The sequence below is a fragment of the Hydra viridissima genome, unplaced genomic scaffold (genome assembly GCF_058129835.1).
Source record: "Hydra viridissima isolate aposymbiotic clone 2 unplaced genomic scaffold, HvirCarnegie_v1 scaffold_11, whole genome shotgun sequence".
NCBI classification, from domain to species: Eukaryota; Metazoa; Cnidaria; class Hydrozoa; order Anthoathecata; family Hydridae; genus Hydra; species Hydra viridissima.
This window is the reverse complement of record NW_028324310.1, coordinates 6,268,032-6,285,000: the sequence shown is the minus strand read 5'-3', so window position 1 is coordinate 6,285,000 and position 16,969 is coordinate 6,268,032. Positions and strand designations below refer to the sequence as shown.

At 32.4% G+C, this 16,969-nt stretch overlaps 2 protein-coding genes across 2 annotated transcripts; one reads left to right on the top strand and one right to left on the bottom strand.

Moving 5' to 3' along the window:
* The first annotated feature begins 961 nt into the window (after nucleotides 1-961).
* On the top strand, nucleotides 962-3,794 carry LOC145193497 (uncharacterized). The gene is made up of 3 exons (XM_080070965.2): nucleotides 962-1,447; nucleotides 1,641-1,761; nucleotides 2,200-3,794. Exon 3 carries the CDS (start codon nucleotides 2,366-2,368, stop codon nucleotides 3,737-3,739), a length of 1,374 nt encoding a protein of 457 aa, XP_079927091.2. The 5' UTR covers nucleotides 962-1,447; nucleotides 1,641-1,761; nucleotides 2,200-2,365; the 3' UTR covers nucleotides 3,740-3,794.
* A 1,357-nt stretch (nucleotides 3,795-5,151) lies between these two features.
* LOC149881918 (uncharacterized) lies at nucleotides 5,152-8,522 on the bottom strand. Its single transcript, XM_090065865.1, has 7 exons — nucleotides 8,467-8,522; nucleotides 8,095-8,178; nucleotides 7,702-7,931; nucleotides 7,337-7,603; nucleotides 6,513-7,268; nucleotides 6,006-6,452; nucleotides 5,152-5,951 (listed from the first exon to the last, which is right to left on the bottom strand). Exons 1-7 carry the CDS (start codon nucleotides 8,520-8,522, stop codon nucleotides 5,152-5,154), a joined length of 2,640 nt encoding a protein of 879 aa, XP_089921991.1.
* Nucleotides 8,523-16,969: the final 8,447 nt, after the last annotated feature.

Below are 16,969 nucleotides of genomic sequence, written 5' to 3'. Positions count from 1 at the left end.
ATCATTTGTTGGTATAAAATGTTGTTATTTAAAAACGTAATGTAAAATCTACAATAAGAAGGTGCCATTTTCTGATACCATTTCTTGAATATCTACTCACTTGGAATGAACCAGTAGCATAAAACCGAAATGCAATAGCCAGTTGTTGTACAGTTGAAAGAGGGCACCCTCGATTGTTAACATTGTTGTTAATAATGTCATTAGCTAATATTAAAAAGGTTTTTATTGGAAAATCTGTAGCACCTTTTAAATTCTATACCGTGGTAAACTTCTAAAGGATTAGCTCTGTCAATAATAAACCTTGGTATGTGACTTGGCTTATTTTTTCTTCTTCTTCTTCTAAAATTCAGCTCATACCGATTCATTTTTGAACATTTAAAAAAAAGTTTTTTTTAATACTTCATGTAATTGTAACTACTTCTCATGAACTCTCTTTTACTCCTTTTACACGTATCACCTCTTTGTATAACTGCAACTATTTATTACTAAATGGAATTTACTTTTATACTGTATCACAAAAATGTGCCTTAATCAACAGCCTTTTATAATGCTAGGATGTTCGACATTTCAAAAAGCTAATAAACATTTCTAATGGCATCAAAATATGACATGTTGAATCATTACATACGAGTTACAGGATGTTTTAAAAGACACACGTTTTCGCAATGTTAATATTTAGTTTTCTGTAATGAATTCATTTAAAAATATACTTTCACAATGTAACCTTCTAAATTAATTAGGTGAATATGCCCAAGTAACTACTTTTGCTTGTTAAAAACTCATTTTCATACTTGCAAAGGTTGTAATAAGTTATATAGTAATAGTAAAGTTTTGTTACGCATCAGCAAAATGATAATGGCGGTCTGTTTTTTTTTTCAAGTTTGGTTTCAAGATTGGTCTGGAGCAGACTTGAAAAAATGACTTGAAAATTCAAAAATTCTCGTTTTTCAAGTCTGACTTCAGTTCAAGTTCGCTTCTTGCATTCCGTTCAAGTCAGACTTGAGATTTGAAGTCTGACTTGAAATTTCAAGTCGGGTTCTTGCATTCGGAAGGAATTTTTGCTCTCTCAAGTCTGGTTTGAAGTCAGACTTGAAAACGGTCTATTTTTAGCGGTTTTCAAGTCTGACTTGAGTTGAAGTTCGCTTTGTGCATTCGCTCAAGTCGCACTTTAGGTTTGAAGTTCGACTTCAAATTTGAAGTTCGGTTCTTGCATTCCACCCTTAGTGTTTGCTGCGTCTGTCTAGAACATAAAGGTGCAAGATCAATGAAGTTAACCACAGTTTCTGAACCTATCATTCAGAAAATAAATGCCTTTATTAATTACAAATTTTATCCTAACTTAGAAGCATACTCTACAATGATTTGCTCCACTTGTCAAAGAAACCTTTACCTACTTGACTCAGACAAAAGTACTGCAAGAAGTTCTTGGTTATCAAAAGTATCCAAGGTATCAAAAAATTATAATAAATTTTTTATTTTAAGCCCTTTTACTTTAAGGTTATTCAAAAATATGTTATAAATGGTATTGTGTTTGAACAACAAATATTCTTTAAAAAAAAAAAAACACATCAAAACTGATTTAATAAAATTACAGTTAAAATTAAATCATTGAAATAACAAAACCAAATTTATCTTTACAGATTCATGTACAATCAGTAGCCAGACGTGGTATTGATATATTAGATACTATTCAATCTACACAACCTGAAACTGTTGATGACAGAAATACAAATTTATGCCGTCAATGTTTTGGTATTTTAGGTAAAAATCTGATGTTTTAAAATTATTTGGATTATAATATATCAAATTATGCATGTATGAGTGTATGTATGTTTGTGTGTGTGTTTTTATGTATGTATATATGTATGTATGTATGTATGTATGTATGTATGTATGTATGTATGTATGTATGTATGTATGTATGTATGTAATATATACATTATTTGAAACAAAAAATTTAATAAGCTTTTATCATTCTTTAGTTTACTCTTTATTCACTTTTAAATTACAAACTTTGTAATATACCTTTTTTTTTAACTTTCTAATTCAGCAAGATAATTCTTATATCTTGCATAATTGTAAATATAATGCTTTACACAATTTAAAAAAAGTTAGAGATAATCTTCAATTATTTGATTATTGTTCTTATTTTGTATGTGAATTTCCTTTTTTATAAATTCTTGTCAATTTTTTTTTCAGGTGCTGGAAGACCTCATAGTTGCTGTAAAAGTCAAGCAGTTGTAAACCTTACTGATTTAGCCTTTGGTATTGGAACTTTACAGGCAGAACAGTTGGCTTCAAATATTATTAAGAATAAAATGGAGAAAGAAAATTTAATACAAGGGATAGAACCAAATCTGCAAATATGATGCCTTTTCAGATGCTGCTGACTTTACAGACTGTTTTAGAACTTTCCAAAGCAGGAACTCAGGTTTTGGTTTCCAGTCTAAGGAGTTCATTCGGACCAAATTGGATTACCAAAAATATATTTGGGAAACTTGAAGAACTTCAGTCATATGTTGAATCCTTTTATTCTGCAGAATTAGTTGAGTTTAGAGGAAAGGCAGGGTCAAAAATAGGCTGTAATTTGGTTTTTGTTAAAAATACAAGTGATTTTGTAATGCATATTATAAACGAAAGGAAACTAAACCCTTATAAAGCATTTATGAATATAGCTGTGGATGGAGGAGGAGGTTTCCTGAAGGTCGCATGTAATGTGTTTGATCCTGAAAATCTGCATTCCTGGTCTTCAAAGTATCAAGATAGTGGAGTTCAACGTATCCAGATTTTAGCTATAGTTGAGGACATTCCTGAATCCAACTGGAATTTAGGACTGATTCTATCAAAATTTAAGTTGGAGGAAGTAAACTGTTATATACCTTTTGACTTAAAATGTGCAAATGCTGTACTGGGTCTGTCTACACATCCTGGAAAATATGCCTGTTTATACTGTACAGGATTATGTTCTTTAATTTCTGGAGATTGTAGGACATTTGGAAGTCTTGATTACTGGGCTCAGAAATATAAAGATGATGGATGCCCACACACAAAAATGTCAAATTATTACAATCTAATTAATAAAAGATTAATTTATTTGGATGAGAATCCTGAAAAATTAGTTATTCATAAGATAGCTCCACCAGAATTACACTTGATGATGGGGGCAGTTGGAGTTTTAGGAAAAGTATTATTTTTCCTCTGGAAACCTGGTTTTAAAACTTGGTTGACTTGTCATGTTATCTTTCAAGGCTACCATAGAATTGGGTGGGATGGAAATAACTCCAACAAAATACTTGAAAAGTTAGATTATCTTGAACAAGCTGTGATTGAGGAAATCCCAATACACCAACATCTGATATTAGCTGTAATTAACTGCTTGCAAGATTTTAAATCAGTAAAAGATGCTGCTTTTGGTAAAGATTTAAAACCAGAATTTGAAACAACTATTAATAATTTTGTTGATACTTTTAAATCCCTGCAAAATGACATCCATAATGCAAACATAGAGGGATTAACCTTATCTACAAGATGGAAAATACATATCATTGTGAGCCACATTATTCCATTTGTAAAATATTATAACATGGGGCTGGGAAATTTTGCAGAACAGGCTGGCGAGGCAGTGCATGCTAAATTTAAACCTACCTGGAAAAGATATAAAGTCAGCACAGAACATATTAAAGATGGAGAAAAATTAAAAAAGGCTGTTGTCAACTTTAACACAAGAAGAGTTAGATAATAGTATCTTCCATGTTGTAATCTTTATTGTAAAATATATGAATTGAAAAAAAGGATGAATATTGACTATTTTTTATACTTAGCACGCGGTTTTGATTTCAAACTCAATTGTTTCCCATTACTATATGTTAGTAAAGACTATATTAATCAGAATTTTTTAATTGACACAAACTTCAACCTGGCGGTTAAATTTCATAGCAGTGCTGACTTCAGTTCAAGTTCGCTTCCTACATTCCGTTCAAGTCAGACTTGAGATTTGAAGTCTGACTTGAAATTTCAAGTCCGCTTCTTGCATTCGGAAGGAATTTTTGCTCTCTCAAGTCTGGTTTGAAGTCAGACTTGAAAACGGTCTTTTTTTAGCGGTTTTCAAGTCTGACTTGAGTTGAAGTTCGCTTTGTGCATTCGCTCAAGTCTCACTTAAGGTTTGAAGTTCGACCTCAAATTTGAAGTTCGGTTCTTGCATTCCACCCTTAAAGACAAATATGGAGAATAATTTATTGCACAAACAAGTGAAAAGTCAATTTGAAATTTGTAAAGAAGGAGGAAAGTGTAAAATGTGCAAAAATTTTTACAAAGGCAAGTTAAGTAACCTCAAAGATCACCTTCTTCGAAAACACAAAGAAAAAGCAGGCGAAACCGACTTAGTTGAAGCTACTTCGGCTACAAGGAATCGAAATGACGATGAGATTCAATTAATTAAACGAATCAAGCTGGATGTTGATGTAAATCAATTAATTAGAGAAATGATTAAGTTAATGATGAACCGTAACTTGTCTTTCGCGTCAGCTGATGAAATCGGACAAATGTCTTTAGTGAAAAATGCACTCAAAGAATTCAAAGTTGTTATAAATCGTCACAGCATGAAACGCTACATTCAACTTGTGTGTGAAAATATTTTTTCGCTTATAAAAGAAGAAACTGAAAATGTTCTTGTCTCGTTGACGTTTGATTGTGCGTCGCGATATAGAAGAAACGTGTTTGGAGTTAGCTGTAGATATGTGAAGGACGGGCAAATAGCTGACAGAATCTTAGGCATACTTACTCAAGAAGGTCGACAGTTTGGCGAAATTTTAGCTGCTCAGTTAGAAAATGTAATTGGAAAAATTGGAAAATGTGCTAATGATATCTACGCAACTTGCACAGATCAAGGAAAGAACATGACGAAGGCTTCAAAAATTCTTCAAAATGCACAAGTTCAAATGAAAGTGATTGTAAATAATTCTAGCTTTTATTATTTTTTAGACAGTAATTGAGAAAGATGCTCTCTTCTAACCAACCAAAAATATAACTGTAATAAAACTTTTACAATTAAAAAATACAATTAAGAAAATTCAGATAAAACCAGTAATAAATAACAAAAAGCCGTATAATATAAAACGCTTTTTACATACACCCCTATGTTGACTTGGTCAACTAATAATATAACTCTTTTAAGCGCCGTAAATTTTCGCCTGCGCTCGCTGCCTGTCTGATCGGCCGCTTACAAATTGACTCGCACGTTTCACCAGTACCAATCACACCTGGTTCATCTTCGGTTGATCTACTATTTTTATTTTCACTCATTTCGTTTGATTTGTTGGTAATTTCAAAAGGTATTAATTTTTGAATAGGTCGGAAACAGGTTGTTCTAGTTCCTTCTTTGGATAAAACTTGTAAACGCGCACCTCGTACTTTTCCATCAGTTCCTCTTACAAGTTCCAAAACTTTTCCCATACGCCATTGACTTCTAGGGATCTTGGTATCATCTGGTATGAGAACTACATCGTTTACTACTAGCTGTTCGGTGTATGAAGTTTTACCTTTTACGTATAAATGGTGTTGTATAAGTTCATTAAGATAAGAAGTTGTAAATCTTTTCCAAAAGTTAAATATCATTGTTTTAATAAACATAGCTCTTTTCGAAATATCTTCAGGTAGTATACGAATTCCATTCGTTTTATTATGAATGTTTCGTCCAAACATTAAATGGTATGGTGTTAACGCTTCTTCAGTGTCATCCTCGCTTATGTAAATTAGTGGACGACTGTTTATCACGGATTCGATTTCACATAGTGTCGTTTCTAGTTCTTCATAAGATAAAAAAGCCTTTCCAACTGTTTTCTTCATTGTAATTTTGACAGATTTAACTAATCGTTCGTAGAAACCACCCCACCAGAGGGAAGCTGGTAGAATAAATTTCTGTTGCACATCATTTTTCAGCATAAAATTTTTAACTTTTTTAGATATAAAGGTTTTAAAATTATCGGAAATAATAAGATCAGGAAAACCTCTTCGTGCTGCGAAACGCTTAAAAGCTCTTATGAAGGCTGGAATTTTCATATCAGGTGTCAGTTCAAGATGGATTGCTAGACTAGATGCGCAAGTCAATAGCAAAACATAGACCATACAGGCAGCGTCCTTATTAAGTGATTTTATAAATAAAGGTCCTGCATAATCTAATTCAGTTGATTGAAAAGAATATAAATTATTAACTGGAAAATCGGGTAAATCCGGACTAATAGGTGGTAACAATGTTCTTCCTTGGAATTTCTTGCATGTTACACATTGTCTAATAATACTTTTTATCGTCGATCTTCCTTTTATTATCCAGAATTGGGATCTTACTTTATTCAATGTCGATTCGACTCCATGATGCAGAACTTGTTCATGACAGTTACGAATCAGTAATATTGTGAACCAACTTTCTTTGCCACGTAATATTAAAGGGTGCTTTTCTAAAAAATTTAAATTAGCATTTTCAAATCTTCCCTATAAACGTAGTAGTTTGTCTTCACCATCAAATAACTTTAATGAGTTTTTCAGTTTATCAAATCTTTTGTCGTTTTGAAGAATTCTTTGTTCGTCTCTCATCCATTCGTTGAGTGCAAATTTGTACTCATCTGTCGTCAAAGTTACTTGTTTGTTTAATGGTTGCCTTTTAATTGTTTTTAACAAATTGTTAATAAATCGAAATACATATCCAGTGCTAATAATTAACTTTTCGAATGAACTAAACCTACATGCATCAATAACACTACTCAAACTTCGTGATGAGTCCAAAACAACATTACAAACAACTACATTTCCCCCTCTCCTACACTCAGACATAATATCGACCTGAAACTTGCTATCAACTTTAAATTCATTAATCTTTTTATTCATATTTAACAAAAATTCTGGTCCTTTCAACCAATTTCTTAAATCAACAAAATTACTTGTGCGAGTAGCAGCTTGGTTCAACTCCCCATTAATGTGATTCCATTTTTCTCTATCAACCACTTTTCTAATGGCATTCACTCTATTCTCCACCCAGGGTTTCCATGTTCTCTCCTTACCCTTGATACAATACAATGCTACCTCTGAATCACACCAGCAACTTACATCATCAAATTGCACTCTTCCACTTAAAACTCTTAACACTTCCTCTACAAGTCTGCTCAGTAACACACAACCTAATAACTCTAATCTAGGTATACTTAATTCTTTTAAGGGTGAAACACGTGACTTTGAAACTAAAAACTTCCTATTCACTCCTAAACTTGTTTCTACAACTAGATATATAACTGCACAATAAATTATTTGGAACTGTCACAGAATCCATGCAACTGAACACATTTACTACTCTCATTAACTCTCCCAAACACGAATCTTGGAATTCTAACAAAACTTAATGACTCAAGATCTTTTAAAAATTCTGTCCAAGCTAATTCTATTACTTCTGCTACTATTTCATCCCATCCACTTTTATCTCTACAAATTAATTGAAGAATTGTTTTTACTCTTGAAGTTATCGGTGTTAAAAAACCTAGGGGATCAAAAAAGGATGCTGCCATCTTTAAAATATTTCTTTTAGTAGTTTTTAGCGTTCTTGCATTGTTAACAAAATCTTTAAATTCAAAAACAAATTCATCTTTTAATCCCACTCAATTCCTAACATTTTTTTAAAACTGTTGTTATTATTTTTTTCATTTTTCATAATTTCACTTTCAAAATATTTTAATTCATCAACTTTTAGATTACATTTTGAGTTTTCATTTTTCATTGTTTCCTTTTTATTAAAATAATCTTGTAATTCCTGATCATTTGTAATCCGTTTTCTTAGTTCAAACCCTGCATCTAAAAATATACTTTTGGATTTTTTATAAAACATTTTTCCTTCTGAAACTGTTTCACAGCCAGAAGATATGTCATCAACATAGAGATCATCTATTAATCTTTCAATAAATTTTTTATCATTTTTTTATGTACTTATTAAGATGGTGTTTTAAAGTGAGATTTAAAAGAAAAGGACTACTTGTTAAACCAAAAACAACTCTAAGAAATCTATATACAATTAATTTAGCCTCCTTATCAGATATTCCCTCGTACCACAAGAACCTTAAGTAATCTCTGTGTTCAGAAGAGATTTGAATGTTCAAGAATGCTTGTTTTATATCAGCAATTATCCCTATAGCATTAAACCTAAATTTTAGTAAGATATCAAATATTTTAGATAGTAAATTCGGACCTGAATACAAGCAATCATTTAAAGACGGTCCTGTTGTCGAATTATTGCAAATCTACCACTATTTTTTTGTCTATTTTGACCGGATTATTAGGAAAATCCAGATAAATCGGTAATAAATAACAAAAGCCGTATAATGTAAAACGCTTTTTACAGTGATCCTTGAATTTTATGGTGACGAATTTATAGATTTCGAAGACGAGGAAATTGATATTGGCGCTTTAGAGAATGAAGAAGGGAATTACAGTGAAGCCCACACTGTTTGTGTTGAAAAATCAGTTGGATCGTTCTGTTCAGCCATGTTTTGTGGCGAACATGTGTGTCAGCTAGCTGCTAAGGACGTAACATCAATGTTTGAAGATGCATTAAATAACATCAGAAAAGTTGCTATCGAATCCAAAAAAGTAGCATATATTCAAACATTTAAAAATCTAAAAAAACCTCGTGTAGACATTGAACCACGCTGGGATTCCACGTTTTTGATGATAGAAGATTTCCATACCAATGCAGAAGCATATCAAAGGCTAAGACACGACCAATTAAAATTCAATGATGCTTCATGGAGTTTAATAGATGAATATTTCGATGCATTTTTACCAATACATTCGGCTATGATGGATTTTCAATCCGCAAAATTATCAATTAGTGAATTCTACGTTTGATGGATTCAAATGAAAATAGAAATTGAGGACGTTCCAGCAGGTGATTTGGGATTAAAAATGCTACTGACCAACGCAATTAATACACGAGAACAAGTTTTTTTTAAATGTTTTTGCTTTACATCGGGTCACCAACTGTTTAATACAGAAATGTTGAATAGAGGAATTATACAGCTAATCAAAATCCATCAAAAACTTTGTACTCAACGAGAACAATCAAGTTCTTCATCAACAGAAGAATCCATGCAATTAAATGCGTCATATTCCTCAAATACTTCTGAAGAAATGATTCCGATGAACTCAGAAGAAATTGATGCTGAAAAAGTACGCCGTTTCATTGAATATACTGGAGAAGGAACCAGACAAGGTGTTGCTAATGCAGCTTTAGAATCAGATCAAGATATTCGTCAATTAATTTTAAAATGGACTCTTAACGAACCACGAGTGTCATTAGACGTTGAATTCAACATTCTTGCGTACTTGAAGAAAAACCAGAAAACGAAATGGAATCGGCTCTATGAAATCTCGCAAGTAGCTTATGGTGCAGCGTTTTCCAGCGTAAAAGTTGAACGTGATTTCTCTGGATTCTCTTTGGTTAATAGCCATCTACGTACTCGCATTTCAAATGATTTCTTAGACTCCATTATGGTAGTAAAAAATAATTTAGATTTAATTGATAAAATAAAATTTGTTTAAAAAGCTGAACATTTCACATTTTCTATTAGTCAATTTTTTATGGCGCCCCAGTGCAAGAATCGAGTTCTGAAAACCTTTTTAGAGTCGAAACATAAAAAAAAAAATTTTTATAACGTAATAAAATTCTTTTAGCTTTTGAGTTAGCAAAGTATTTGACAGAATTCTAGCACAAAAAATAAAAATTAATTTTGAGAATAGAATTATGATTAAAACGGCCGTGATATAAAAATCTACAACTGAATAGCATTTGGATCAAAAAGCTCCAGCATCAAGAGCTTTTTTAATGCGGCTAGGAAAATCGTTTTAATGTCTCAAACGTGGAAGCGACCATTCCAAGTCGTCATATTTTAGTTGTTTTAATTGACAATTAAATTCAGTGTTGCCAACATTTTTTACATGTGAAATGCCAAAAGCGTGAATGTAAAATGCCATAATAATGCCCTTTTTCATAACGCAGCTGTTTCAAAATGATTCCGTCACTTTATTTTGAACAAATTTCATCAATGAAATCAACTAGTTAATCTTCGGGTCGGAAGTCAAAAGGTGTTTTTTATTATCCTTAAAAATTCTTGAGGGGTAAAAATTAATTTCAACTTTTTTTCCAAAATAAATACTTTTTCAAGAATTTAAATCTTTCTGTGTCAAAATGCCAAAATAAAGGTAAAAGACCATAAAATACTAAGGGTCTGCGTATCGTTATTATTTTGAACCGATAACAATATGACACGATAACGATATCAAACGATATGAGTTTGTCTATAAAACGATAATATCGGTTTAGTTATCGTTTGAAACGATAACCAAACGATAACTTATCGTTTGAAACGATGTTATCGGCTTTTTTTATCGGTTTATCGGAATACATAAAAATAACGAGAACACCGATATTTATCGGTATAATAACGATATTTTTTACAATATTCCTATTTATTTTTTTTTCAAAATGCCAAATTTTAGTTCAAATATATAATAAATCTTCAAGTCGAGTCAAGATGTCGTTTTGCCTATCTTTACCGGTTTTACAAGTTAATCCTTCCCAATTGTATATATTATCTGTATGTCTAACTTCACAAAAATTCTTTAAAGAAAAAGTGAAGCAATTGCTTCATTTTTTCTTTACAGAATTTTTGCAATAGCTTCACTTTTTCTTTACAGAATTTTTTTGAAGTTAGACATCCAGATAATATATACAATTGGGAAGGATTAACTTGTAAAACCGGTAAAGATAGGCAAAACAATATCTTGACTCGACGATACGCAGACCCTCAATACGCAGACCCTTCGTATGAACAGTTTTGGCAGCCATATTCGAGCATCCATTGTGAATTTTTTAAATCTGACCTCAGATTCGTAATCAGCGACCTCGAAAACCTTCGTGTAGGTAATTTGGGAATTTTGATCACGAAATCGGGATTTCGTCCCTCTGTGCGACGTCCAAGGAAACTAATTTTCTTAAATTTAAATGATTATTTAAGGAAGCTGCATTTTTAAAGAAATTAGCGGTAATATAACGGAGAAACGATTTGTTCAAAATTTTAAGCTTTGATCAGAAACTGACAATTTAACATTTGATTATAAAATTTCGTCGAACTGATTTTATCGATAAATGACACTGAAGTAAAATTTCCATTTTAGACTTTTGTTCTGAATATGAATCTTCTAATTTAAGGTATTTTACCGAAACTCAACCAGAAAAAATCCAAATATACCACATAACCATTGATGTTATTGATGGAAGAGTTCCTCGAGGCATTTGTAAGGTATGTCGATCAGCCCTACGCAGAAAGGACTAGATGAAAGATGTTATTATGACTATTTTTTGATTTTTCTACAATCAGAACTCGCCCTGAAATAAAAGATCAAGTTGTAGCTGTTTGATTCAATCTTTCGGGTAATTTAAATTATCGGTACCAGAATGTTATTGATCCTATCGGTTCCCAATTACCCGTTAAAAATAATACCCCAGCGGTTCTGTTTTCGGATACTCCTTGAAAAAGGTCCATTTTGTTCAAAAATAGATGTTTCTAAAAAAATTACCAAGAGAGGATTATAAGCGCAATAATCCCATTTTCACTTGACATTTTTTGCAGTTTAACAAAATTTAATGTATTTTATCATGCCATTCGTGCAATCTGATTTGCAAAATTACTGTAACTCACCATTAGTTTGAAACCTCGGCTCTGATAGGTTGTTACAAAAACATCCAACGTAAGCCAAAACCAGCAAAAGCGATCTTAAAGCACTATTGTGTGTTTTCAGAATTATTTTTGCTAGGAAGTCAAGTGCTCAATCATCACAAAGTCTAGGCTATGTTGATACTGAATACGAAAAAGGAAGTGAATGTGAAAAAGACATTCTAACACTATCTTTAGATCCAGATGACCCGCCTCCCTATGAAAGTGAAGCCGAAAAACCAGGTTATACATTACTAATTCATTAAAGTTCTTTGTTTAGTGTTTATAAATTTTATACAGAGTGCTAATTGCCTTAAGGTATTGCTTAAAATTTCAAAGAATGAATAGACAATGGGATGCGTTCAGAGTCTTGTTTAAAATTAATTTTAATTAGTTGGTCTAACTTTTATTAAATATGTCAATTTTGATAACTTCCCAAAACTGAAGCATTCCCGTACTCAAGGAAATAAGAAAGGAGGTGCACGATAAAAAATTATTTCGCAGTATTTTTATGAGAACCAACTGATTTTAAAAAAGGAGCTCATCAACTGTTGGGGGAGTTCATCTGCTGCAAACCTTAAACATTGTGATTTTTAAAGATAATTTGATAATTTTTGAGACCCGAACTAAGATAAAGACAAAGACTGAACGGTATGGATTTTCGGGTATTAAACAAATTTAATACCCATTATAAGCTTAGGCGTCTTGAAACGTTTCGGGAATTTTCAATCGAGATTTTTATTTCGAGATGATACGAGATGATACGAGAAGTTAAGAAATTGGGTTTGAAAATTCACCAAAAATCTCGAAAATTTCGAAACTTTTTTTGAGTTTTTTTCGAGAGTTACAAGATTCTTTTCGAGATTAGTTACGAGAATCTCGTATTTACTTCATTTCAAGATAGAGCGAGAATTTTGAGATATTACGAGTTTCTCGTAATGCCTCGTCAAAAAAAAGGGATAAACGAGTTAATCCGTACAAAGTACACATTTTTGGAACAATTGACACGCGCGACAGCTGAATTGTTATTGTTTTTTGTTGTGTCTTTTTACTTTAGTTCATTACTTAAAAACTTTTTCTAGTTTTTTGATAAGATGACAAAGTTAAAAGTGAATAATGTCAGTAAAGTAAACAATTATATTTACACACACAAGTTTGCATTGTCATGTAGATGAAATGTCGTATTGAAGTAATTGGCTAATTGTAGTACAAATTTTGGTAATCATTTTCCGGGAAAATGCAAGTTTTCTTTTGTTGTTCCTGGAACTTTTTAACGATCGGACGTATTTAATTATTGTCCTGAAAAATTTTTTTTTGAAATTTTTTTTTTGATTTTAATAGTGATATTTGATTTCATACTTTTAATATGACAACATGGTTCGTCCAAGGACAGAAATATAGACGCACTTTACTGAGGAAAGAGTCATCGAGAATGGCATTGAGAAAGTTTTTGCGAAGTGCAACATTAACAACTGTGTCCATGTCTCCAAGCTTACAGATGGAAACACCAGTGGTATGAGGCGTCACATGATTAGTTCTCACTCAGTGATCTGGCTAGCTTTGGAAAAAGAAAAGGCAGAGAAAAAACGCCAAGGAGATGTTGCCTATCAGAATTCTAGAGCAGGAGAATTGGTGTTTTAAATAATTTTTGTTAATCTTTATTAAACTATTTTTATTGAATATTAATTATTTAATTGTTGATTTAGGATTTTTGAATCATTTTTCTTTTATTTACTTATGAATCCAAAACCATTTTAGTTTTTACAAAAAAAGGTACTTATTATTACTTTTTTTTAATTTTTAGTTATACGACGAAGATGAGAGATACGAGCAAGAGCAAGGAGGATATACAACTAAAGTCTTGGATTGAGGCATTAAAAAGAAGAAGTTGGTAGGACCATCAACAAATGAGGAAGCCAAAAACATTGATGCATACATGAAGTACAAGCCTCAGGACAAAGAGCAGCTACGAGGAGACATAGAAATTGCCAAGTTCTTGGTCAGATTTCTCGTTATTCTCATAATATTGTCATGTTTCTAGAAGGGAAATTTTGTGGCCGATTCCCAATCGAGAATCTCGTTACTTTTCGTAACCTCTGGAAACAAATTCTCAAAACTTGTGAAAACCATGATCTCGATCGAAACTATTCTCGAAACTCAGTGTCATTTCGAGATCTCGTATCGTAATGTCTCGTAACAAAAATAGTTTCGAGACGCCCGAGCTTAACCCATTAATTTAACGGTTTCTATTTCTTAACTGTCTTTACCCGTTAACCCGTTCGGTCATTGTTTTAGGTGTTCGGGCTATGGGTATCTAACGGACCAATACCCAAACGGGTTTGGGGCTTGAAAATTTTTTTTTAAAATTACCCGATCGGCGGCCGAACGGGATTTGATGACGTTCCCTAGTTAACACAATACTAAAGTTAACAAATAATATGACGCAATAAAATTTACATGGTTTCCAAGCAAACTTGCTAATGCAAGATTATTATTACTTATATTGGTCATTTATGAACCTTAATGTTATAAAATATACGAATTTACCAAATGTTTAACTAAACTCTAAATAATATTTTTTCTTAATTAAAACAACATGTGTTTTCCTGAACAATAATGGAAACATTATTACAATAACAAAACTTCTGTTATTGCCGCAAAACTGCCCAAATCTTAGGCACCGCCGATTCGGTTCGTAAAATCCGCAAAAAGCCAATCCGACTTATTTTGCGGATTAAAATAGTCAGTTCGTAAAAATTTTTCGGATTAATAATCCGAAAACTAATTTACGAACCACTAGCGAATTTTTTTTTTGCGGATTCACTTCGCTGTTCGGATTATCAATCCGAAAAATTTTTACAAATCAATTTAACTTTAATTCGTTTAGCGAATTATACGAATCGCGTTCCGTTCGCGTCACCATTAAATGGTGTGGTCCAAAAAAATTACGTTTTTATTATGTGCGCGTCCTATAAATAGTGGATTTCTTTTTTATTTTCAATCAGTTCTATTTGGAAATCTTAACATACAACAATTCGTTCAACAGATCAAGTCTACTATTCTTCACCTACATTTATTACGGTAAGCCATTATTATATTAATTTGATTTAAAAGTTAAGAATATTTCAAACTGAATTTTTGCGGTTTTTTTTTTTTTTTTTTTTGTGGATCGAATTCCTTTGCGAATTATTTCGCTTTGCGGATTGCTTCAATTAGTGGATTGGTCCGATAAAATTTATATTGTAATATTTCTTCTACTTAAATATTAACAGAAATAAAAATAGAAATAGAGATAAAAACTAGTTTGAAAAATTGTTACGCTCATTTCAATAATTAAGGCAAATAATTAGTTCTTTTATTGAAAACTTTATGCATGCCTCTAAAATATCATTTATTGTTAAGACGAATATTAAGGAAAATTTTCAAATAACTTAATAAATAATTAGTTCTTTTTCGGAAACTGTTTGTATGCATCAAAAACTATCACGTTTTATTAAGGCAAATATTAAGGAAATATTGAGCCAAATATTTCAATAAAAAGTCAGTAAATCGAAAATGTGATTTGATCCGTGTTTTCGAATTTTTAATCCGAAAAGTAATCCTTATTAACAATCTGATCCGTTTTTGTGGATTTTAAATTCAATAAATAATCCGAAATATTCGTCCGATCCGATTTGGCAAACTCAATCCGATTCGTTTCTTTTTTTTTTTTTCATATCACTTTTTTTTTCTTTTCAGATGCCTAAGCTTTCTAATATTTGGGAATTCTTCAACAATGTGGAGGAAAACAAAGCAAAATGCAAGGCCTGTGGCAAAATATACTTAATCAATAAAAGCACCACAAGTCCTTTAAGGAACCATTTGAAAAGAGTCCACTTGAATTTATATAAACAATTAGAAAGGAAAGATAAGCAAAAATCAACAATACCAGACATTTTTGATGAGCTTGCCTCTGAAGACTCAGATTTTGAACAAACACAAGAAAGAGGAAAAAAGAGGAGATGTCCACAGACACAAAAAGATACACCATTATCGCCACAGCCTGGACCAAGTGGAACTTGTGGCACTTCCAACACACAGACACTGCAAGGCAGAAAACAGGCTACCAAACCTGAATGGGAAGTTACTGACATCAATCAAATAAGAACTGTTGTTGACATTACTAAATGGGTGATTGAGGACACTCAACCATTTTCTATTGTAGAAACTGACGCATTCACCCGGATGATGAGAACTGCAACCAACGGTCAATTCAGAGCCATTACAGCAAAGAATATATCTACAAAATACATTCCTCTCCTTTTTAAATTCATCAAGGAACAAGTAAAAAACATTTTCAATTCAGACAAGTCAAATCTTGATGGAGTGGCCTTTACATCCGACGTGTGGACCACTGATCACACCAGTTTGTCTTTCATGAGCCTTACACTCCACTATATAGATTCAAAGTTCCAATTAAAGCGCTTCTTGGTAGAAATGTCCTACTTCCCCGAACAACATACTGCCGACAATATTGCCAAGAAGATCAATGAATCTATCAACAAACTGGAACTTGATTTTGAGTCAAAACCTGGATAACAGTCGACGGTGCAGCTAATGTCTAAGCAGGTGTTAGGAAATCAATTGGGGTTCAAAGTGCAATTTGGTGTGTCGACCACCGTCTAAATCTAGTTATCAGTGGTGCTGTCGATGATAAAAGATATCCAAAATGGTCAATTCTCAACCACAAAATAACAAAATTAGTAGGTCACTTCAACCAGTCCTCTCAAAAAGCTATGACTTTAGTTAATGCTGCCAAAGCCTTAAAAAACTCCAGAACGAAGTTAGTACAGAGATGCCCCACAAGATGGAACTCTGACCTCCATCAAATGGAGTCTGTGGTGGATCTTCTTCCGGCGATGCATTCTTTAAAGAATCCGAACCCTACTGTTTCTGGAGGTTGTAAGTTGACAGATTTTTTACCAACAGATGATGAAGTGGAATCTATTCAATCTGTCATCCGGCTTCTGAGAGGCTTTTCAGAATTCTCTGAGAAATGCAGCAGTGAAAAGAATGTTAGCATCTGTTCCGTTATTAATTGCCTATACAACATCAGAGGAAGATTAGCAAGGGAGATGATCAAGCCAAAAACCGAGGTGTCATCAGAGCTTGCTCACTACTTCAATGAAGATTTAAACAAAAGATTCGAAGGGGAGTTGATGAATATTGAATTCTCTATA

Bases quoted from the DNA above. Each gene is read 5' to 3' on its own strand.
- LOC149881918 (XM_090065865.1), bottom strand. From the start codon at position 8,522: ATGGCTGAACAGAACGATCCAACTGATTTTTCAACACAAACAGTGTGG. The intron at 8,179-8,466 runs GTAATTCCCTTC...ACTAAAATTTAG, and splicing joins CAAACAGTGTGGGCTTCACT to GTTTAATGCTATAGGGATAA. The intron at 7,604-7,701 runs GTGAAATTATGA...TTGAATTTAAAG, and splicing joins TGAATTAAAATATTTTGAAA to ATTTTGTTAACAATGCAAGA.
- LOC145193497 (XM_080070965.2), top strand. From the start codon at position 2,366: ATGATGCCTTTTCAGATGCTGCTGACTTTACAGACTGTTTTAGAACTT.